At 42.3% G+C, this 23903-nt stretch overlaps 1 protein-coding gene across 4 annotated transcripts in view; it reads right to left on the bottom strand.

The window, feature by feature from the left end:
• dock7 (dedicator of cytokinesis 7) overlaps window positions 1-23903 on the bottom strand; it is a 63084-nt gene that overhangs the window by 14279 nt on the left and 24902 nt on the right. For 3 of the 4 annotated variants that reach the window (XM_080770358.1, XM_080770359.1, XM_080770360.1), the window contains exons 15-33: window positions 21826-21943; window positions 21146-21216; window positions 19461-19599; window positions 18611-18712; window positions 18368-18454; window positions 16538-16769; window positions 15132-15296; window positions 13363-13532; window positions 8837-8926; window positions 6800-6895; window positions 6526-6666; window positions 6330-6443; window positions 5877-6044; window positions 5434-5573; window positions 4855-5024; window positions 3405-3583; window positions 3116-3298; window positions 2056-2194; window positions 770-866 (exon numbers count right to left, since the gene is read on the bottom strand). In XM_080770358.1, the coding sequence (XP_080626484.1) occupies window positions 770-866; window positions 2056-2194; window positions 3116-3298; window positions 3405-3583; window positions 4855-5024; window positions 5434-5573; window positions 5877-6044; window positions 6330-6443; window positions 6526-6666; window positions 6800-6895; window positions 8837-8926; window positions 13363-13532; window positions 15132-15296; window positions 16538-16769; window positions 18368-18454; window positions 18611-18712; window positions 19461-19599; window positions 21146-21216; window positions 21826-21943 (2601 nt within the window). The remainder of the gene's footprint in view (window positions 1-769; window positions 867-2055; window positions 2195-3115; window positions 3299-3404; window positions 3584-4854; window positions 5025-5433; window positions 5574-5876; window positions 6045-6329; window positions 6444-6525; window positions 6667-6799; window positions 6896-8836; window positions 8927-13362; window positions 13533-15131; window positions 15297-16537; window positions 16770-18367; window positions 18455-18610; window positions 18713-19460; window positions 19600-21145; window positions 21217-21825; window positions 21944-23903) is intronic. The other variant, XM_080770361.1, reaches the window with a different exon arrangement.

The following is a 23903-nucleotide window of genomic DNA, read 5'->3' as shown; positions in this document are numbered from 1 at the left end:
GTAACCTTTAGTGAAACATTGAAAAAAGGGGGCAATATTGTATCTCTGATTGTCTTTTGTGTTAGAACATTTTTGTGTTGAATGTTTCATTGTAAAACCAGCTTAAGAGGAGGAAATAGTATGATTAACTGATGAATGGGCACAATACCTTGTACATAATGTCATGAATGATACTGTTGGATGAGTGTTATTGTATTTTAGTGCATTGTTGCATATTAGGATGCGAGCATATAATGCGAGCATGGGTCTCCTCCGATCCAGATTATGTCATTAGCCACTTCTTTTCACCCGACAGTGAGGAGTTTCTCTGTGAGGACGCAATACATATGGCGGAAAACCACTATCATTCATTGCCCAGGTTCCTTGTAGAAGTAGCAGTGACAGAGATCACCCTCCCCTGCCAGCTTCCCACCTGTGTTAGTTGGAGTGCCCGTCCAGGTCAGGATACTTTGTAATGTAGTTTATAATAGGGCTGTTTTAAAGCAATTCATGAATATATGGTTGCATAAAGTGTCGATCTAAAATCGAGATTAAGTGGAGATAATATGATGACCAGAATTGTTTTAATTAAATGGAAAGCTAGGGGGAGGCAATTACCACCTAAAATCTCCCTGGAACCCCTGTAGCCACCCGGATGACCTGACTTTTTTAATTATTGTTACAAAGTATGCTCCTTAAATGTCCTGCTTCAGACTGTTCAGTCACGTTCAAATCAAAATGCATAAATTGTGGTTAAACTATCCTCAGTGGCTGGTTTGTTTTAACATACTTGTCCATCTTTTCACTGTTCTGTCTCCAGTGGGTCATGTCCTTCCTCCAGCGCAGGTTCTCCTGACTGCCGAATGCACTGCCAGAGGGACTCCTCTCTGCAACATGGAGACATGTCATAAAAACACGTGTTTCCATGATCTCACTTCATGCATATTGTGTGCACGATGTGTAAGAATGCACATACCGAGACCCCTTTTCCACCGGTTGGTTCCCAATGGGAACCGGTTCAGTTCTTTTTGGTTTTTAGTCCATGAGCGAGAGCTCCAAAATTGGTGGGCAAACTATACCCTATATTAAATTGTTTATAGGATCAATACAAGTAAATTAATACATGATAACCCTTCCACAGTAGTAGCTTTTTCATATTTTTTCGATTATTTTGCATATTTTCCTACATAATGCCTAATTTGCATATATATTTTATTTTAATTTGTAATACAATAAATCATTGTCTTAAGTTTAATGGCGATAACATTCTAATATAGGTATGGTTTTGCACACTCAATTCATAATTAACATTTCAATTTTGGAGCTCTGGCTCATGGACTAAAAACCAAAAAGAACTGAACCAGTTCCCATTGGGAACCAACCGGTGGAAAAGGGGCCTGAGAGTGCACATCTTAGTGTAAACCCTTTTGTGTTTATATTTGTCCGTCTGTGTGTTTGCATTTGTCTGTGTTTGATGTACACATCTGACTGGTAGTGCAGGCAGGCATGTATAGGCATTAGGCACCATACATGTTTGTGTGTGCTTGGTCTTCGTGTGTGCACGTGCGTGTACGCACATGGGTCCTGCATGGACTAATTGTCTGTAAACTCAAGAAATGTGAGTGCACATTTTCGGATAGATAGAAAAGGAGTATTTTTTGGTCCAAGGGGAAGAGGATATACTGTATCTATTTTCTCTATTTATGCACAACACCTCACACAACAAAGTATAAATTAAGGCTCACCAAGATGGCACAGATCACTTAAAACTTCTGTAAAATCGGCCAGTGTTCCGAAACATTCATTAATGCAAGAAGAGCAATGTCTTCAACTTCATGCAAACTTCCCAGGAAGAGAGGCTGTAGTTTCAATGAGATGCAAACTGAATAGATGGAACTTGCGCCATCTTTTAATAAGCATTAGTGAGGAAATGAAATGCCAATTGATAGTTTCAGCCCTAGGTATGTGTGTGTGTGTCTGTGTGTGTGTGTGTGTGTGTGTGTGTGTGTGTGTGTGTGTGTGTGTGTGTGTGTGTGTGTGTGTGTGTGTGTGTGTGTGTGTGCGTGCGCCTCTCACCCAGCTGTCCTCCTCGGCTGCGTCGGACCATCTCCTGCCTGGCCCCAATGCTTCCAAGGATGGCCTCCTCAAGCTTGGCCTTCATGTCCTTGGACTTCTTGAAGGTCAGACTGTTCATGCGTTCAAACGCCTTCTTGCCCTGCATGGTGAACACAACATGGGCCTTTGTTTCCGCGAGGCAACAGAGGATGAACGGACGAACAGAGAACACAGCAGCGAGTCGGGTTAATGTCACAGCACAGCACACGGCGAGGCAAGTCAGGCAACGCAGGTTAGTTACACTGTAAAATCCTCTGTGTTCATTTAACTCTGAGACGGTACAAATGGATCTATTCTGTACAGTCTCAGTTACAAATGGGTTAAGGGTTCCGTTGGTTCCATTTGTACACTCTTAGTTCCTATTAAGTTCTGAGGATTTTACTGTGTAGCACAGAAACGTGCAGAGAGAACCTACAGCATAGCAGCAAAAAGAGAACCCAATTCATAGCAGAAAAAGGAAAACTTGTAGCGTGGCATAGAAGAGATTGTGATACAACAAATCACTTCACCACCACTAATCAAGAAAAACAGCAACAACAACTTTATATGAACAGAATGTAGTGTAAAGATTGTTTGGTAAGCAGTATGTTAAGCTGTCTAGCAGTTTAAAAAAATATATATTTATGTTTTTTAGTTTTTTGTGGCTTTCGCCTTTATTTTTTATAGAGGAACAAACAGTAGGCTGACAGGAAATGTGGGAGAGAGATGGGGGATGACATGCAGTAAAGGCCGTCGGGATCAGGAGTCGAACCCACGGCACACTGCCAGACTTGGACTACCGGCCAAGGTGCCTGGACCGCTGAGCCACAGCCCAGCCCAGGCTAGCAGGTTAACGAATAAGAGCTCACCCCAAATTTAAAACTCTTAAATTGAAAAAGTAACTTTGACATTGTTGAATAATATGAAGATAACATGACTGTATCGTGTAAGTTAATGCAACCGTTTCCAGGGTAATTAGACTGACTAGATTAACTGTTAAGTCTACTGTTGACAATTGAACCCCCAAGGCTGTCGATATTACCTTGTACTCGAAGCACGAAACACACAGGTAGAGGAGGTCAAGCAGGCGGTTCAGCTGGGACACGGACAGGTCTGTGAACCATTTCTGCAGGACCAGTTCATCAGCGTTCTTCAGCACCCATAGCAGGCATATCAATAGGCTGCGACTAGACTCTGCTGAGAAGGTACCATGTTGGCGACTTGTCTGGAGAGGAGGGGGAGAAAGACAGAAGAGGTCTGATAAGGTTTGATAAGTTGATACAGCGTAAACTTCTCTCCATCTTCCCTCTACAGCCTGAACAGGAACGTACCTGCGGGTTGAGTACGAAGCTGCTCGGTCTGGACATAGGGGGGACAGTGGAGGTGCCGGCTATCGCCATGGCCACGGTTTGGCTGATCATGCTGTTGGTGTCCCCCTCTGCCTCCTCTCCGTTGCCCCCGGCGGCTGCCCCTTGCGGACCACCAGGCCGACCCCACTGGTTATGAGACTCTGTTGGAAGGATTTGGGGTCGTGTCATGCACCAGAAGCTCGCAATGTGACACATTTTGAGCTTGCAGATCAGCCATTTACGGTGCACAACACCCATTGGCAATCAAGTATGAATCAAACTTAAAGGAGGCTTGGGTAAAGCAAATGTACTAAGTCTCGTAGGTTAAAGGAAATAAAAAGAAAAGTTATGAATTAGCCAGAAGCCATTTTAGGTCAGTAGAACATTATGTCACATTATGTCACAGAGTAAATATGGCCTTGGCAGGTCATATGATAACCTTTTGGTTCTCAGAAGGTACAGTACAGTTGCAATGTACTGTATTTACATTGCTTAAGGCATTTTGCATTGTTGCATCATGTTTCAATCCACCTCAATAAAAACCAATGAAAAACACTGGTTTATTTATTTATAACTTCCAAGGACAAAATATAACTGCATGTACAGTAACAGTATATCATATCTCTTGCGTGTGTGGAAACCTGAATGTCCAAACGTTTCAGTTTTTTAAAGATTTGTTTGCTCTTTGCCTATATTGATAGATCAAAGGAAACGGGGTGAGAGAGAGAGAAGGGGAGCAGCAAAAGGTTGTCGGCATCAGGAGTCGAACCCCAAACCATAACCCTACATCAGCAGCCCAGGTGCCTGGACTGCTACCCTAGCCCATTCTGACCGGGCACCCATTTTGGTGTTAGCATCATGTTATGCTTTACCTATTGAAAAATAGCAGATCTACAAGCTCATATCGCGCCACCGAGTGGCGCGATACGAGCTTGTAGGTCTGCTATTTTTGAAAAATTCGAAGAACGACTGACATTTTTAGAATCTGATCTCAGGTCAGAATGGGTTAATCAGACCAGTGTGTGTCCAGTGGAAACCTCGTATGAATCTGATCTCAGGTCAGAATGGGCTAGAGGTCCGGGCCACTTTTGATGCTTTTGTGTGATGCTGCTATAGCATGATCACGTACGGCATTAACCCATTCTGACCTGAGATCAGATTCATACGAGGTTTCCACTGGACACACACTGGGTCTGATGAACCCATTCTGACCTGAGATCAGATTTAAAAAAATGTCAGTCGTTCTTCGATTTTTCAAAAATAGCAGAGCTACAAGCTCGTATCGCGCCACTCGGTGGCGCGATACGAGCTTGTAGATCTGCTATTTTTCAATAGGTAAAGCATAACATGATGCTAACACCAAAATGGGTGCCCGGTCAGAATGGGTTAAAAAAATAATAATTAAAAAGAAAGCAACAATATCTGAGCCCACCTGTGAAGTCATGGAGCTGTGGCAGAGATTCCATGACGATGCCAATGAGTGGCAGGTAGAGTGTGGCAACCCGGGCCTTGACCTCGGGGTCTGCGTAGCGTGGGTCTGAGTCATGACTGGACAGAAGGTTATGGACCACACTCACTACCTTCTTATGCAACCCAAACATCCTACAACAGAGAGCAAGAATGACAAGGAGATATGCAGAGAGAGAATTAGCCTTCATCAATAAAATGTAAATATCAAGATGTAAAAAAAAAATACATATATGAAAATAGCTATAACTCACTAAGTCACCCAATGCATAGAGACTCACACACACATCTGATCAATATACTGCTCCGTCATTGGCCACACCGTTGTGCATGACAACCAGTTTTAATGGAACAAGGTTCTGGACAGACACACACACGCCTCCATTGACAAAAACATTCCCAGACAGACTTGTTGACTTCCGCCCTTACCAGCTAAAAATTGCAGGCTATGCATAATTGTCCTACAATCTACATTACCTCTATTTTCATTCCAACAACACAAAGCTGGCCTGTACATACGTACACACAGTCTACGTATACCAACCCGTCATTGTCTGGGTCCAGTATTACAGCCAACTCAGCCAGCACCAGGCCAGCCAGGTAGTGTTGTTCTCTGAAGGGGACAGACAGGTCAAACATGTTGGCTATCTTCTGGTCCTGGACGTGGGTGGAGAATCCAGAACTCTGTATGAGGAGCATGGAGAGAAATGAAGGTGTGTTTGTTTTATTTGTTTTAGTGATCAATACAATGATGTTTTACAGATCATAATGCTCACTCAGGTGAGTTGATTGACTCTGAAATTGCTCCCAATGATATCGTCCACCAACATTGTTGTCGTTATTGTTGTGGAGTGAACTCTGCCATCTACTTGAGTTAGCATGATGATTTTTAAAACTATATAGTTATAATTAGTTAATATTATTGGTGTGGGGAAAAAAAAATTAGTTGACAATTTTTGGACTTTCCACAGTATGTGTCCGACTGACCTGTGAAGTAGCTGAAGAGACAGAGGGAGACGGCGAGGCAGGCGGTGTGAGCAGACCACAGGGCAGGTTAAGAGTGACATAGTGCTCGTGGCTGCAGACAATCCTCAGGAAGTCCAGCCTCAAAGACTCCAGCGTTGGGTTCTGCAGGATGTAAAGCTTTGTGGACACCTGGAGATGAGCAGAAGCAGAGAGGATTACAGTACATTAGGCATGGCTGCAGACGCAGCAGCACAAATACAGGACTGGCTAAGGATAAATGTGATTATGTCTGCAGCTATTCAACTCTAGATTATCTTTCAAATTGGTCAACGATAACAATAATATTTATTTAAAGTCAACAATGGCTATGGAAATCCATGTATCTCTCTCTCTTTCTAGTCCGTTAAGATTTTGAAGGCAAAGCCTGCACTTTTAAGTTGAATGGAAAAGTTTAAAATGTGTGTAATGTCCTACTTGTTTCCAGTATGTCCTGATAAGGGTGAAGACAAAGCCTCTGTCCATGACTGACAGCAAGTCATTGAGAAAGAAAGCCAGACTAGTGTTGAGCCTCTCCACCAATTCCAGATCCTGTTCGGACCAACAACACAAGATTAGGGAATCAAGACATTTCATTTGATGGTACAGATAACTGGATTCTGCCATTAGTTACCTTCTGGAAGCGAGAGACAATGTCGCCAGCTATGGTGCTGACCAGGGCAGTGATGTCGTCCATGAAGCGTTCGGGGAAACGGTTCTTCCTTGGCGACTCTAGACGCTCTGAAAAGTACAGGTGCTGGATGACGCTTTTCACCTAAGGTCAGGGAGTCGAACACATATTTGAAACGGTTACATTTTGTTCAGACGTAGCAAGAAATGCCAAAAATGTAAATAATCATACTTTTGTTCAAATTTGACGTGTACGCTGCAGTAGTCTCGTTTCCTACCATGAGTTCAAAGAAGAACCAGGCCTGCTGGAGAGCACCCTCCCTGACACTGCCACTGCTCACCACCCACTGGAGAGCCAACTCCTCGTGGAAGAGCTGGTGGAGATGGAAGGAGGCAGGGAGACAGTGGAAAAGACAAAATGTGTTTAAAAGTAAAACGGTCTACCTCATCTACTGGATCTTCATTATATACTTACATAAAGCTACTGCTTATTCGTTTTAGGCGTTTCAAAATGGGTTACCTTTACATGACATACAGTACAGTACCATTATGCTGCGTTTCCACATACCAGTCCCTGCGCCGCATCGTGTGCTTGTGCCATCGTTTGATTAGTTTCCATATACAAGGACCGTGGACAAAATTTTGGCCCCACAGCCTGAGAGGTCTGAGGCAGGCTAAACATGAAGAAAACGGTGAACACTGCTTGGTCCTGGCCCTGGTCATGATTTCGGTAGACTAATTCAGAAGATTTATATAGTTTGCTGCGATTTTTGTTTAATTGGTAATATTTTTGCAGTGGATTATCTGTGATTTGCACTCCATTTTGGGTGATTTGTTTACATGTGTTAAATAAACAGTTTAACATCCATTTGTTTCTATTTTACACTATGGGTTTACAGACCTGTAAGGATCCATTTGGTTCGTATGGATAGGTGTCTGTTGCAGTGGTGTGTACAGGACAATTGGCCACTTTACATTAGGTAATGTTAAGAAGCAACTATCTCCAGTTACCTACTGTATGTACTTACATTACAAAGGAATGTCAAAGACCGTAGTCTGCTATGCATTGCTGTGGATTTGAGAAGGGGTAGGCCTATATTGTGTTATGGAAACAGGAGATATTTGAGGTGCTGGGCCATGTGAGGCTGTGCGAGGCCAAAAGGTTGTTGTGGTGCTGGGCTGCCATATGGAAAGGCAGCATAATGATTAGACAGAGTAATACTGTTATAAGCAGGCCTCTATGGTTCCATGATTACATTAACTTGCTTAAAAAAAAAGAATAAGTCTGCACACCGATTTGAAAGCTTGAGAAATGATAGTTACCGTGTGGGGGTCCCTCTACTGTACCCCCTACTGTACTTTACTGGCACACCGAAATCACCATATATACAGTTAATATGTGCGGGTGTGTTTGTGTGTGTGTTAGGTTGCGCACAGGTGGCGAAAAACAACCATGCTGTTTTCGTGCTCAGCCCCACCCACCCACCCACCCAGCCACACACACACCCAGCCACACACACACATAGCTCAAAAACACAAACGCACAACGTTTCGGCCTCTGTGGCCTTTATCAAAACGGTGTGCAGACTTATTCTTTCTTTGGCAGTCTGTTGTTTTTGTTCGAGCACCCGTTGAATTAGCCTGGGATGTATTGTGCGTGCACCTCCTGACCACTTAAACTAACTTGCTTACCTCTTGCGTGAACTGTGTAAAATTAACTTAGACAAAAACCCTAATTAACTCCATCAAAGCCCAATTACCAATAATCCAAATCAATGAATCATAACTAAAATGTCTTGATCTATTCAATCTATGAACAAAAACAAAAAAAGTCCAGTAGCGCTCCTGTGTCTTGCAAAACTGAAAAGGGTGTATTGGTTAAAGAAAAAGTGAGGTTTAAAAAAGAAAACAAGATCCATTAGGAGTTAAAGTTAGTGATACAAACTTAAACAAGATTCACATTTATGTGCAACACTCATATCACTTTAAAGACATGATGAAAATGCACTCGTCTCTCAGCAAATACAGATTATATAGAATATATTAACCCCTACAGTGAAAAAACACAGTCATACATCATTAATGTGGTGAAGCAAGAGTGCAGTTTTCTTCATTCCTTTGAAGTTTTATGGTCTGATAAATTGCACCTGATTTCAGGTATGCATTCTCATCACAGCCCGCTCGTATACATTCAGAACAAGAGGCAGAACAGAGACATTCGGCATCCGACAAGACTCGACAACCACCAAGTACGACATTGACCGATTCAGAGGCACACATCCACAGCTCCTCCCCCCTGTGCAAATTGGCTCTACCTTTTTGGTGGGCAACCGTCCCGTTAAAGTTTGCATGAAACTGGCGCTCTCGGTGTGCGAAGACATGCGATTGCCACAGCGTTCCATGGCCTATGGATGGGATGAATGGAACGATGACAAACAAGGTTAGTGGAGGAGCAACAGGAGAGTGGGGTTGCACCTCCTTCTCCTCTGCACACAGCGAAATGTGTCTGCTGGGACACACACACACACACAGACACACAGACATCACGCACACGCACAAAACAAACTTGCAATCCGTACATGTTGATCACACATGAAGACAGAACAATTAGATAGGACAGGGGCACAGCTTAACCTTGATTTATACTTCATCATACAACAATTTCACAACACGTCATGGCACGTTGTGGGCTGGTAGACTATTTTTAGCAATTGACACCATTGTACGATGGAGTATGAATTAAGCATTCTTGCTAGAGTTAAACCCATAATGTGTACAGCTTCACTAATGGTGAGTCCAGTGAAATTAAAACATGACAAGCCATGCAAAGTGTGGCATAAATGGCTGCACAGGGCCTGCAGAGATAACACCTGGGATGTTTGCTTTTACCTGATCCATTCAACCATTCCCTGTCATTGTGCATCCCGCTTATTGACGGATTACTTAATTAGTCAAATAGGAATACAAAATGACAAAAGTGCTAATGAGGAGGGCCATGTTACTGGGTAGTTTAAAGGCATGTCGATGCTGGAGCATTTATTTTGACACTGCAGAAGAAAGCTAGTGCATTAATATAATATTTACAAATTCATTGCAAATGTATTAATATTATGAAACTGTGGACAATAGTGAATGTTCTTCTAAGTCATGGCTTGACATGACTTAGACATGACTAAAATCAACCTAAAATGACAAAAGACATCACGTCATGAATATAGACAATTAAAGACAAAACGAAATGGATACTCACACCTGTGCGACACACACACACACAAGCAGGCACGCACGCATGCACGCACACACGCTCCAGCCACTATGGTTATTGAGTTTTATGGTTAGATTCACACATCATGCTCAAGCCACTGTGAGTTCTATGGTTAGTCGGTTGGTTAGTCATGCAGGGATGAAAGAGGAGAGTATGGGGTTAAAAACAACAGAGGCCGATATGCTTAATGTAATATATACAGTATATGTTGTTAGTAGAAGAAGGAAAGAAGAACTGAAATAAAAGCTAATGCTCCAGCCTCTCCACTGCTAATGGATGGTAACGATGGGTAACGTAGGGTTTTTCAGAATTCGTGACCATGACTTCACTGTGGATTGAAAAGGGACTCTAGAATTATGATTGTATACTAAATCCAGCACCCCTAGAGAAAGATAGGTGTTGGAATTAGGGGAGCAACAGTTGAGCTAATTGCTTTAATCGGTTAAAAGGAAAACAAAAACATTTAAATGGCAAATCCAGGTCCAATCCAAGGTCGCAATGCATCACATCATGAGCTTGCAGGATTTAGTCAATTATTAAAATAAATAAGAATTTGTTTGTGTTGTATCCTTGAAAAACACTTCTCGGCTACTTGACTACCGGCAATCAAAAGAAGAAGAAAATAATGAAGGTACATTAAACAAGAAGGAAGGGATGATAGGCGAACACTAAACATGGTAGTTGAAGGTTGTGATGGAAACGGCGGGCTGTGACTCCCATGTGAGGGGTGTGGGATCATGGGAGTAGGGTGGAAGGTTTCACAGAAACTGTGATATTTTCAAGTTATGGTCTTGTTTATTTTTGCTTTTGCAGTGCACCAGCAACCAGGAGCTCATTCCTTAGTTTTGAGGCAAGGTGTTTTATAAGACATTTCCAAGTTATTATTCCTTTCTTTCACATGCTTCAGTGTTTGTCATTGTATTATCTCCAATGCTTTACAGCTGTGATATTTGTTGTACAAATAAAGTGAACATTTACCATATTTCAAAGAAACAGCGTATTTACTAGGTATATTTAGTAGCTATACAGGGAATATGTAAATTATTAGTAGCTTTTGACTAGTACGAATAGATGATGTCATTAGTGAGCCTTCATGTGGAACTACTGCATTTGGAAAGTATATTAAAAAACATACCGAAATGCCCAAAAGTATCTGAAATATACAATTCCGTCCGTCTCCCACTGACCAAATTCACATGGCATCCATTTTGCATCCGTTTTTCACCCTGAGTCGCTGTGTTAAAACCCCAAGGAATGATGTAACATGCTTTTACACATGCACTGAGCGTCATGTTTTTCTGTTGTACACTCCCGATTAATTTTAGATTGGAAGCAGCAGAGCAGGAGGCGCGAAGAGGCATCAATAAATTAGTCTTGCTCAACTGCTATGAGAAGCGTCTTTAGCAGGGCGACAAACACGTAGCAACCATTTCCACATTGAGACTGAGACACATTGGACTGCTGAATACAGTCACAACTATTAATAATGACGTTTTAACCTAGGCGTTGTAGGTGTGAAATGAATCGAGACTGAGCAACTACATGGACTATATCTTGACTAGAATGTACATCAAATTTACAAGCAAGTATCTGTATCTCCTGCCTACCTATGAACAGTCCTGTCCAGGACAACTGCTGCAATGAAAGCAAGACCTCTAGGACGGTCCCAGCCTGGACACAACTCCCCTATGGTGATATTTATTAATCGGTTTGCATTCACGAGAATACAAACATGATGCACCTACAGCATGATGAAACTAAACCAAAGTTTTGTGCTGATAAACTACTATTGTGTACTATTTATTGACTTTTCCGGTCATATTTTGACCAATATGTGGATTTGACACATACAGCCGACTGTAACCTCTATTTAATTACTAATATAATTACATGGTGTTTGCTATGTTAATCATAGAGTTGTATGTTTGCAATACAATCCAGCGATCCAGACAGGTCGAGGAAGCAGCCATACCCAGCAGCAGTGCTGAGAGGCGGAACACAGAGGCTTGATGTCTGATAGTCTGTCTAATACAGCTTACACCATCTTGATTTATTTCACACCTAAAACTGCTAGCTTAAAACTTTGCAAGCACAATTCAATACTTCCCATGCAGTAGTGTATTTGTCTCACATTTCTGTCAATCTCATGTGCGACATGTCTGCTCCATGCCCACAGGCGTGTGTGTTTGAGCGTGACGCTCAGTGCATGCGTAAACAACACACAGTAAGTGAGTTAAATGGTCGCCATTATGAATATGGTCTATTAAGCTGGCATAGTGCAATAACCAAAACCGTGCAGACCAAAAGTGAAAAGCATCACAGCATGTCTCTATGGTGAACAGTGAAGCAGGGTGAGGTATTTCTGTAGTGAGACTGAAAGGGGAGGAAGGGCGGTTTATTAAACCACCTGCATGGTTTCTGGAGCCGACCCAGGGCTGGATCCCCAAGGGGCGCTCTTACAGCCCATGGTGTGCACCCACGAGTTGGAGCGGTCTAGGCCCTAGGGGTGCCGGGGTCAAAGGGCACACGACAGGCAGGAGGCAAGGGAACACGCGAGCAGCACAGGGGGAAGGAGGCAAGGAACAGTAACAGGTTAAGTAGGACTGCTGGAAGAAGACACCAAGGGGCCCAAACAAAGGTTAGCCATCACTTATTAAAAAGGCCCCGTAAATATCACACAGGGGGAGAGTTGCTTGTGACGTCAGGCAGAGCAAGTCAAAAAGTAACACTCCGTTAGAGACAAGAGAAAGACGGCTTTAGTTGAGAAGTAGCAGAAAAGGCAACAAGGTGCAGCATCCATCACAGTTACACTACATGTCATATGACTCCCTAATCACTGCTCAAATACTTTTGGGGTCACAAGGAAAACATGCATTTGAACACATTCTAATAACCAAACTATATAATAAATGAAACTGAATAGCATATCCTGTATTTTTACAAATTAAGTGTTGCCTTAATCATGTATCATACGTGTGTGCATGGGTGTCCAGGTATACATGTGTCATGTGTCAGGTTGCTGTTACAGGGGTTAGAGAGATAAGATGTCCTAGCTGATGTTTGCCTGTTGGCTATATGGTTGCACATGCCACGTAGTTGACAGGTCTCTGCAAGTCATCATTTTTGCCCAAAATCCACGGGTCCTCAGTTAGTATCAGGTATCTGTTAAATACATCATCTGATATCCATCAATGGGAATTCAACTGACATTGTCTTCTGGCACTAACATTAACATGGCAGCATATCTCTCCAATTCAAGACTGTGCTTGTGTTTGAGAGCCTCTCTGAAGTCCTGACACAAGTATAACTGTCTGTACCCCAAAAGTATTCAGCGGCAAACAACTTAAAATGCTATTATGCGGTATTAAACCACATGAACACGTAGCATAATATTCTAAGGTGAACATTCTGCAAAAATAACATATCTACAAGCTTGCAGATGGGCTATTTTCGGTAAAGAGATTTAGTATAGAGGAGGGGGAGGAGGGGGCCTAGTATAGACCCCTGTGGGACCCCATTCAAACAAGTATATTGTGTATAGGGATATAGTGGTAAATAGACATTGGAGCGACTTACCTTGCTGCCAATGATGGAGCGGACCTCGTCGTCAGGGGAGGTGGGCGTGCCAGAGATGTCCGGGTTACTGTTGCTAAGGCTACGGGAGCGGTTGAGGTTGAGGCTGGCGGGTCTGACAGCAGAACGAGCCATGGTGGCATAGTGGACTGAACCCCCCAGACCTCCAGGGCCTGGAAAACAAACAGAGGAAATGAGAAGACAACTTCAATGGCTGACCCAAGTGTGTGTGTGTGTGTGTGTGTGTGTGTGTGTGTGTGTGTGTGTGTGTGTGTGTGTGTGTGTGTGTATATATACACACACGCACGCACTCACGCACACAAACACACACAGTTGGACTTTGGACTTGATTGTAATTGTTTTACTTCATAGCGTTTCTTGGCAGGCAAAATAAACATCTGGAAAAAGACGGTACTGTACGTGAAAAAGAAAGGAGACTAATGTGAATCCGGTTCTGTATCCTGGCTACTTGTATTGGAAGGTTTCAAAATAGGTAAGCGACATCAGAGGCAATTATAGGGTCAGATGGAACACTGTAAGCCTCTTTCCCACATAGAATCCATAACATTGCTTGATAAAAAGAATACCTAGCAAAGGTAGTGTATTGTCATTTACATAATGGTCCAGTTCATGAAGAAGTTCTGCATAAGGTCTGTTCCCACATTAGATGACTGTTATGAATACAGTACGTAATGGTCCAGTTCATGAAGACGTTCTGCATAAGGTCTGTTCCCACATTAGATGACTGTTATGAATACAGTACATAATGGTCCAGTTCATGAAGACGTTCTGCATAAGGTCTGTTCCCACATTAGATGACTGTTATGAATACAGTACATAATGGTCCAGTTCATGAAGACGTTCTGCATAAGGTCTGTTCCCACATTAGATGACTGTTATGAATACAGTACATAATGGTCCAGTTCATGAAGACGTTCTGCATAAGGTCTGTTCCCACATTAGATGACTGTTATGAATACAGTACATAATGGTCCAGTTCATGAAGAAGTTCTGCATAAGGTCTGTTCCCACATTAGATGACTGTTATGAATACAGTACATAATGGTCCAGTTCATGAAGAAGTTCTGCATAAGGTCTGTTCCCACATTAGATGACTGTTATGAATACAGTACATAATGGTCCAGTTCATGAAGAAGTTCTGCATAAGGTCTGTTCCCACATTAGATGACTGTTATGAATACAGTACATAATGGTCCAGTTCATGAAGAAGTTCTGCATAAGGTCTGTTCCCACATTAGATGACTGTTATGAATACAGTACGTAATGATCCTGTTTTGAGGGTGTAGAGCTATTTTTGGTGAGCAACACCAGTCGACTATACAACAAGATTGCCAACCAGTGGCCTCTTTTGATCACGCTCTTCACCATGCCATGAATAGCTCTGGTTTGCTAGGCGACCAAGTAAAAGAAATGAACTCTGAACTGAAAAAAATCCACCTGCATGTAAACAGATTTTTTTGAATGGAGGAGTAATGTACCTGTTGAGGTCAAGGTGGAGTCTGTGGGCAGGCAGGCAAGCGTTGGACATGGTGGATGTGGCAACAAAATGCAAAACAGAAACGGCAAAAGAAAGGAAAGAAACAATAAAAGATGGTAGATAAATGTTCTGACGTTAAAGACGCCTGGTGAAGGGGAGCTGTGTGTCGACATTGGAAGGGGGTTAAAATGGCATGCACACATGCGCGAGATAAGGACATGCAGAATGAAAATCTATCTAAATGTGAGGTGGTAAAAGGTTTGACAATGTCTACCTGGCGAGGGCGAGTTGGGGTCGGTGTTGGGAAGGCGGAAGACATAGTGGATATAGGATGAGAGAAGGCTGTTGCGGCCGTGCATGTCTTGGCTGGTGTCCAGGTATTTGTGGAGACGGTTCACTATGGACGCCATAACTTCGAAGGATGCCTGTCCTAGATTTACTGCGCACACACGCACCCACACAGAGAAAACACGGTAAAATGAGATAACACAGAAAGCAGCTTTGAACTGTCACAGTAAAACCCTTTTTGTGTAGTGTGTGCATTTCTATGACAACATTCTCAAACTTGCTTATAACCTGAAAGCTACAAACAAATGTAAATGGTACTACTACTCGGTAATGTGTGTTTAAAAGGCCTCGCAATGTTCAGGTACAGTTAAGGTCATATAAGGAAATTGTGTCAGCACTGTATACTGTGTATGCTGCGAAAACGAATACATGGTTTGAACTATGGAATTTGATTTGTTTCACGGCAACCTCACTAAGTCAGCACAAGTGTACAGCGTGTGTACAGTGTGTACACTGTGATGAGAACATCCTGTGAACTATGGATTTTTTGTATAGGTAGTTCAAACTTGAAGCAGGTTATTAGCGTTCAATCAGTGGTCTCGTGCCACTGATCCACTACAAGCTCAGCATGAACCCACAACACCAGCATGAACCCACAACACCAGCATGAACCCGTAGAGAAGCTTCCCAGTTAGATCCGTGGCTCCTCCTGGCTGAGTGTCAAGAACTTTAATCCACAAAAACAGTAAACCCCTAATAGCAAATAGCCAATTTACAAGCCCACAGCATGTAACACATAGATGTGTTGTGACCTTATAGATCTGCTATTTATCATTTCTTCTTCTGATGAGCAGGCCCGTGCCTTGCATGGTTGCTTCGTGTGAATGTGTCATGGAATTGATGCATCTGTGCCATTGCAGTGTGTGTGAATGGTGGAATGTGAAGTACACTATAAAGCGGTTTGAATGGTCGGAAAGACTAGAAATATCACTGGTCACACGTCCATTGTTTTGGAAGGGTGACCAATGACCATGCCATGTTGTCTTGTCCTGTCTTGTCTTGTCGTACGTTTGTCTTGTTTTTGTTTCAAAACTTGATTCAGGTTATGTGGTTTGTATTAGTGTCGCTTCCATGTTAGCATATTTTATGCTACCACAATATTTTGTGTATGGACTCACAACATTTTGTTATCTTTTATATGTTTCATATGGGTGTGTCACTGTGTCACATATACTGTCATTTGATTTACTGTATACCCTGAATCTTGAATAAACAAAACAGTGGAAAAAAAACCCAATGAAAACATTGTCTCTCTGAACCCGTTAACTATGGATGCTTGAGATTTCGGGGGGCCGACAACACCACAAATCTGATTCTCACACACTCACACACCTATCTGCCCGGCAATGACTGGCGGGCGCACCACCAGCAGCACCAGCTTGTCCAACAGAAGATGGAGAAATCGAACCACCGGCTCTAGTTGGGAGGAGTTGAGTGCTGCGATGCTGGACTTCAGTTCGGCCTCCAGGTTGTTCTCCATGATGCGCATGTCTCCTATCCTGACTGGGAACATGTGCTCGTCCAATGCATGCACCAGTGCAAAGAACTTATCCAGGTACTGGTCCTTGATGCAGGGGAGGGGGAAAGAGTGGAGGAGAAAGAGAGAGTATAAAACAGAGAAAAGACACGGTTGAGAAAGGGGTAGGGAACGTGAAAGAGTGGAGCAGCAAAACCACAAAGGGGAGGTAATTGGAAGGGGGGGGGGGCAGAGGCGAGAAAACATGAACAATGACAAATAACGTAGAGAGGAGAGAGAAGAAACTCAGTCAAAGTGAAAAGGGACTTGATAAACAAAAGTAAGCTAGGATTTCGTGGTCTATAGCTGTGAACCAACACTGGGATGTGCTCCAATATAGCTCCCCAGTAGAGAGAGAAAAGTTGGTGCAAGAACATGGGAGAACCCAGCGAGTCTAATCTAGCCTTGAGCAGTGATTTATGAGCACATTAGCCCCAGTTAGGATCCCAGGGACCAGTCGACCTCTCCACACCACGGCCGACAAAGAGATGGAGTGGACCTCAGTAAATTATTAGTGAGGCGAGGTTCAGACGCTAATGAACTGGCACCATGGAGGAACGACTGCCCACAAACAAGTGAAAATGTCGGAACTCCAGACTCCTGGGGATTTTGTTTATTCACTTGAATTTAAAGTTCACGGAAATTCCTTGTGTGTGAAGCTTCTGGAAATCATTCAATGACCATCCATCTTGTGTCGGTGGCTTTTTTTCTCTGGTTCTTGTTAACCAAGAAGGTGACCTTTTGGAGGCAAGTGTTGCCACAGCAACTAAAAATCTATTTAAAGAGTCTGTAAAAGTAATTCAGTTATTTGTTTAAAAAAAACATTATGATAGTGATGGCTGAATTTTTTTTTAATGAATTGGGGAGTTTAAACACATCAATCATATGATTTTCTGGGTGGTGCAGAAATCAGACCTGATGACAAAAATAGCCAATCTACACAAAAGATGACTTTGACCTCTTTATTGATAATAAATTGTAACGCACGTAGTGAAGCACCGCTGGACGGATAGGCGGGAAACACTCCCAGTAGGCCAAGGAAGAATCTCCACCCAATTTATTTTCAAAACAGATGAGAACCATGAGACTGATTTCTGCAAAACACATTTTTGTTACTACTCCTCATGCAAATCGGTATACATTATCTCTATCTCATAGTCATGTGATCAAGACTTATGTCACATTTTTCATATTCAACGTCGATTGGCTATGATTGGCTTGTTTGATAGCACATCAGTGTTGTCACTTCTCACTGTGTAAATTAACATTTTTTGTTTACACAATGTGTATTTTCAGACATTAACCCACTTAAACCAAACTTGACCTTTGGCTCTGTACTTAGTCTTCTCTTTTTTCCCTCAACACCAAATAAAAAAAATCTAGCCTATCTAACAAGCTCACAACGCGGTAACTGCCAGGTGCAGAAAGCTCTTTATGAACATCTACAGTATAATCAGTTTCAAGCACCTGGCAAAAAAATCCTATGAAAAAAGGATTTGGCACCCCCTCTGTGGTAACTTTGAGGATACCCTAGGGGTCCCGGATCCCCTGTTGAAGACCCATGGAGCCGTACGGGAGCACAGTCAACCAAGTATATATATTAGGGTTTAATTGGCTATGGTAAAGGTAAGGTTAACTTAAATTACCTGTGTGTGGATAGATGAGACAGTCACCACTTCCACATTGAACACTCCTCGGTGGTTGTCCACCCACTTCATTCCTGGAAGAGGAACCTGGAGTATGAAATTACGTGTTAAACAATTGTTGCTTACTCATATAGCATTATATCCCTATATGTTTTCCTGTGTCATCTACTGCACTATGCCAATTATCATATGTTGAGGGTAACTGACAAAGGCCCATACAGGAGAAGTCACTGTATGTCTTACCTCAGGAGAGAGAACAGAGTAGGACTGTGGAGGCTTCTCCAGAGACACAGGCAGACAGAAGTGACCTGTACGCAGACGTCCATTCTGTAGCATAGGGATCCACTGAAGGGGAAAACAAATCACGTTGTCATATATATATTTTCATACTTTGCCACGTGCAAATTATTTAAGAAAATGAGGGGTAAATCGTGCAGAGAGACAGAGACTGGATGTCTTGCACCAGCATGTCAAGAGTTAACACTCAGTCGAACTGTTTTACCAAACTCCATCCTCTAGTCTACTGCACAGCATGAAAGACTGATTGATTTTATTTAGCCTATGGACTATCAGACACAGAACAATAGCAACACTTCAAAGGGTAACATTTGAAAGTGAAAACAACATATTTCCAACATGGTTCCAATGTGTTACATGTTAAAATATTAGCCCATCAAGACAGTCCTCTCATGTTTAACTGAAAACGTGAATCATTAATTAATTGATATTAATAATACATCTGTGAGGACCTTCGTCAAGGTATGTATAAGATACCTAGATAAGTCAAGGTATAAGTTGTAGATCAATGTGCATATTGAAAATAAGTGAGCCCACTTAGCTATGAGAAAAAAATCTAGAAAGTGAGTGAGTGTGAGTGTGTGTGTGTGTGTGTGTGTGTGTGTGTGTGTGTGTGTGTGTGTGTGTGTGTGTGTGTGTGTGTGTGTGTGTGTGTGTGTGTGTGTGTGTGTGTGTGTGTGTGTGTGTGTGTGTGTGTGTGTGTGTGTGTGTGTGTGTGTGTGTGTGTGTGTTTACATGAGGGCCTGTAATGCAAAAGTGTGTTTTGTAAATAAAACAGCATGAGCGCATAGCCTACCGTGTATCCCACAGGGGTCTCCAGTGGCGTGTTCTGTTTCTGCTGGCAGCTGACGTGGTAAAAGGTGAAAAGAATGTGGTGGTGGTCCGACAGAGAGGCGGGCAGCTTGATCTTGATCTCATCGTGGAAGTCAGGGGATCTTAAGAGGACAATATGAATCGTTATCGTCGCCATTGAACATGGGTCAATCTGCCATCTCATCCCACTCTATCAGACCTCATAGTACCTCAGCTGATTGAGAACTAACCTTTAAACTGTTGTTTCCATGATATAGCATGAGACTCAACACAGACAGCACATGTGTAACAACATGTTTACATTGGAGAGTTGTTTTGGTACTAGCCCAGGATGAGAAGTACCTGCCACAAGCTAGCAACCTAGGGAAGTATCCATCCCACAAATTACTGCATATTAGAACCATTATTCTATAATTCAAATAAAATGTCTACTTATGTTTGTGGCCAATTTGTTGTTTATAACTTGGGACGTATGGTCTGCAAGGCAGAGGGAAGGCTCACTGTGGAAGTCAGGGAATCTAAAAAGGAACATATAAATTAAAACATGTTCAAACTTCTTTAGTCCCATAGGAGGAAACTTGCAATCCAGGGCACAGTAAACAGCTGGACAGTTCAAAAGGACAATCCACAAAGCCTGTGACCCATCATCAACAAAACCACTATGATTGTTTGGATGCTTAATACAGAATACAGATGGAAATTGGCTCATAAGGGCAGACAAGGGGACTTTTTTTTCTTATGGGAACAAACATTTCGTTTGTGGATAAGAACAGGAAAAGTCCTCAGTGCAAAAGAGCAGCATGAGGAGCAACCTTTTCCCTAACGGAAAAGATAACACATTATTGGCTGAGCAGAGAACCTCAAAACCAAAAACATACAAAAGTACAAAGGTGGAATGCTTCTACGCTAAATGTTTTAGACAAGCTAACATTTTAACCAGCCACAACTTTGAATCAGGAGTGTGGACCTAAGAGTAAACACAGCTCTAGTCAAAACTTACACAGAACCCAAAACTTTTAGCAATCTATTTGTCTTTTGACAGTGTTGACGACAAGAGAAATATGGTGTGATGGCTGAGTGAAATGCAGTCTGTAATTGACCATTAACCGTAAGCAGGAGATTGGGCTGCAGAGCTCATGATGGATGACCATCTGGTCTGGCCAGCACATCGGTCACAGGTTGATTAACTTTAACCTTGGAGTTGTGACCCCTGGGTGACAGACGACAAACCACTCAGTGTCGTAAAGAACACGTAATAGTGGTGATAAAATATTAGAGCGCCCTGAGCTCTAATATGGAGTTGAGGAACCTTTGCCAAGGACATTGCTGGATAATATCCAACAGGTTAACTTAAAGACATGGATTAGTAATAGTAGTTATGATATACATAAACATTCGTTTGGGATAGTAATTTGAATTTAATTTTTAATCGTTCAGGTTAAAAAAGAACAGCAACTCAGGTTTTCTGTGGGACTTTAACTGATTGACTGATTGTTAAATGCATCCTCCCTATTAGAATTCCAGGTGAGATGAGATGTATTTCAAAGTGGATTTTACCCGCCTCTATTCGAGACATCAGTCATAGAAAAACTAAGAATATCATCAATTTCATTTGGATTTATCTCCAAATACCCCAAAATAAATTCAATTAAAAGAAAGTTACTGTACCTGTTATGGTACACTACAGCCGTGTATGCCTCTTTTGCGAAATCGGCACAGCTGGATTTGCCAAATATCACCTAGGAAAAAGTGATAATAGTATTAATAATAATTCCGACAATCGGATAACAGTCACATCATGCTCATTTAGGTTATGTTCACACGGTTCTCCTTTCATTTAAACTGTGTGTGAACACATCCATAGGCCTATAAGCTACAGTTGCAAATGTACCATCTTACAACAGCAGTACAAATTATTTTGTACTGCTGTTGTAAGATGTAATACCAGTAAGACGCGCAAACGCGGGAAGCGAACGCAGCTGAGAACCTGCAGATCATGTCTGTCTGTCTGTCTGTGTGTCTGTCTGTCCCGCTGTTACTGTATATGTGGACCTGGCCCCTTTTGTGCCCATATATGGAGCTGAGTGATTGCTGATGCAACACACTCCATATTTGGACATATAGCGGGACAGACACACACACAGACACACAGACAGACATGATCTGCTAGGTCTCATAGTAAGTGCTCACTGCATTCGCAATTAACCATTATTTCATCCTGTGAAAAAACAAGCTTGTCTGTAAGCATCATGTGTGGCAGAGCAGGCGAGCACACACTTGACCACACATGAAGGCATAGTTTCAGGCCATTCCCGGTTTTGTCTTTAGAAAATGTTATCATGGCATACCGGCATAGCATTGTTGGGATCCTCGCCGTTCATGAATTGCACTTTGACTGTGATGTTCCGGGCAGAACCTTGGCGATTGGCAAAGTTAAGACTCTGTGGGTTGATATATAAGAGGTTCCTGAAAAAGTAATAAAAACAGACATTCAGATACAGACAGATTATAGTATAAGAGACTAGAAACAAGGCACGTGGATGGTGATACTGCATAAGCAAATAAGCACAAAATAAACATTAAGACAATGTATATTTGTTACCTCTGGATGAAAAACAAGATTACGTAAGGCCCGGCTAGGGTTACTTAATTACAGTATTGTATGTCTTGTATGTCTTGGTTAATCAATGACATAACTCATAACTAAATTTGGGGTTTAAGAAGTTTCTATATTGCTTTTCACTCACGTTCAACAGGCCAAGTTTACTTAAACTTGCATCAGAATTTGTCTACTGGTAAGTGGGGGTCTGGCAGGGAGGCCACCATGGTGACTATACTGCGCTCTTATAGGCAGAGAACGGAGGCTTGGCCTGTCAATCATCCAGAACGGTACAATGTAACAAAGCTGGCCTAAAAGAGCAGGGGAAGAGGAGTGGCAGTGGCTAATCATGGAGCCACCCTCTTTGTAAAAATGAAACAATTTTGCTGTCCCAGCAAAGTTGGGGCAGCACAACATTCAAAGAGTGGTCTATGAACAAGTGCACCTCTGTGTTGCAGTTAATGTGATCATAATGAAGAGTTAAGAAAATGTGTCCTGTGGATGTTTAGTTTGTATTGTTGTCTACCAAATTAAAGTATAACAGAAAATGATTGTCTTTTGTTTTATGTGTTAATAGTTATAATGTCCAGGACTCCAGGGAAATTTTGAATCCGAACATTGGGGAATTTGGTAAATTGGATATTGTTTTCTTCCGCGTGTGTGTGCTCGCTCGCATGCGTGTGTGTGTTGGGGGGTCCCTAGCACAGGAAGTGAGGAGTCACCACGGATCAGCTGAGTGACCACAGAAATGCAGTGGACTTGGCGTGGGAGTGTCCGCCGGGATCCCAGCTGCAACCACATCTTACTGGTAAGTGTGGGAATCTCTCCTCCCTGATAATTAACTATTCTGTGATCTTCCCCCGTCTATCTTCCATCCACCAGTTCCCAAGATGCCCATTCTTCTTCTAACACTTTTTAATGGCGGCTTTTATGTGGAAATGTAGAATTTGACCTCCAATGGTTCCCAAAACACTGTGACAGATCAACATGACCGGTAAAAGCACAAAGATTAGTGGTTGGGTCATCTCATCAGATTAATCAGTACAGTCAGTCACCATCTGTGGAGGCATGAACTATACATGATGCATGTAAAGTTGGCCGAGTGGCCAAGGCTCCAAAAAGTGACAGAATCCAGCAATACCCTTTAGGGTGTTTTATTTCTTGGTAACCCACTTAACTCAACATCTGGCTAACCATGGCCCATGAGTTAACTTACACAATTACCTACTTTAACTAAACCAATTCGAATACATTTCAGATACATTACACAACATCAAGATAAATTGAAAACGTAGACCCAGACAGACACCCCTCCTGCTCTATAGCACTTGGTACCTTCCTCCGCTCAGTCAAGAGGATCACCAGTACTGCAGGAGAGCCAGGTGCCAAACGATCATAATTAAACACAATTGACAACATATATGCTGTAAAACTCTATGCACAGTACTCGTGTTCTCTTCCACCATTCACTGCGAGTTACCAATAATACAAATATAAATATGCATTCATGTCTATTTCCACAGTCTTCCAAGCCGGCCGACAACGTTAGTTAATTGGATGCCACTGTGTAGTTTAGGTGTGTGCATTGTTCTCCATCAATGTATATGTGTATAGGGCACGGCTGCCCCGTGACAATGCGTTTCAAAACTACAGCCCTCTCAATAAACCTGCCCCTTTGAGCCCAGTAAGTAATAAGTACAGTCAAAGGAGAAGTCATTACAGGCAGAGAGTTCTCAACATTAGACCAGGTGGTGTACAGAGTCTGAAATGGAATTACAGTATGAGCATTATACAGTATAATTTACCAAAGTAAGAAGACAACTGCTT

This window comes from Protomyctophum bolini (genome assembly GCF_963924005.1).
Source record: "Protomyctophum bolini genome assembly, chromosome: 8".
Taxonomy (NCBI): Eukaryota; Metazoa; Chordata; class Actinopteri; order Myctophiformes; family Myctophidae; genus Protomyctophum; species Protomyctophum bolini.
This window is presented reverse-complemented; position numbering and strand designations above follow the sequence as displayed.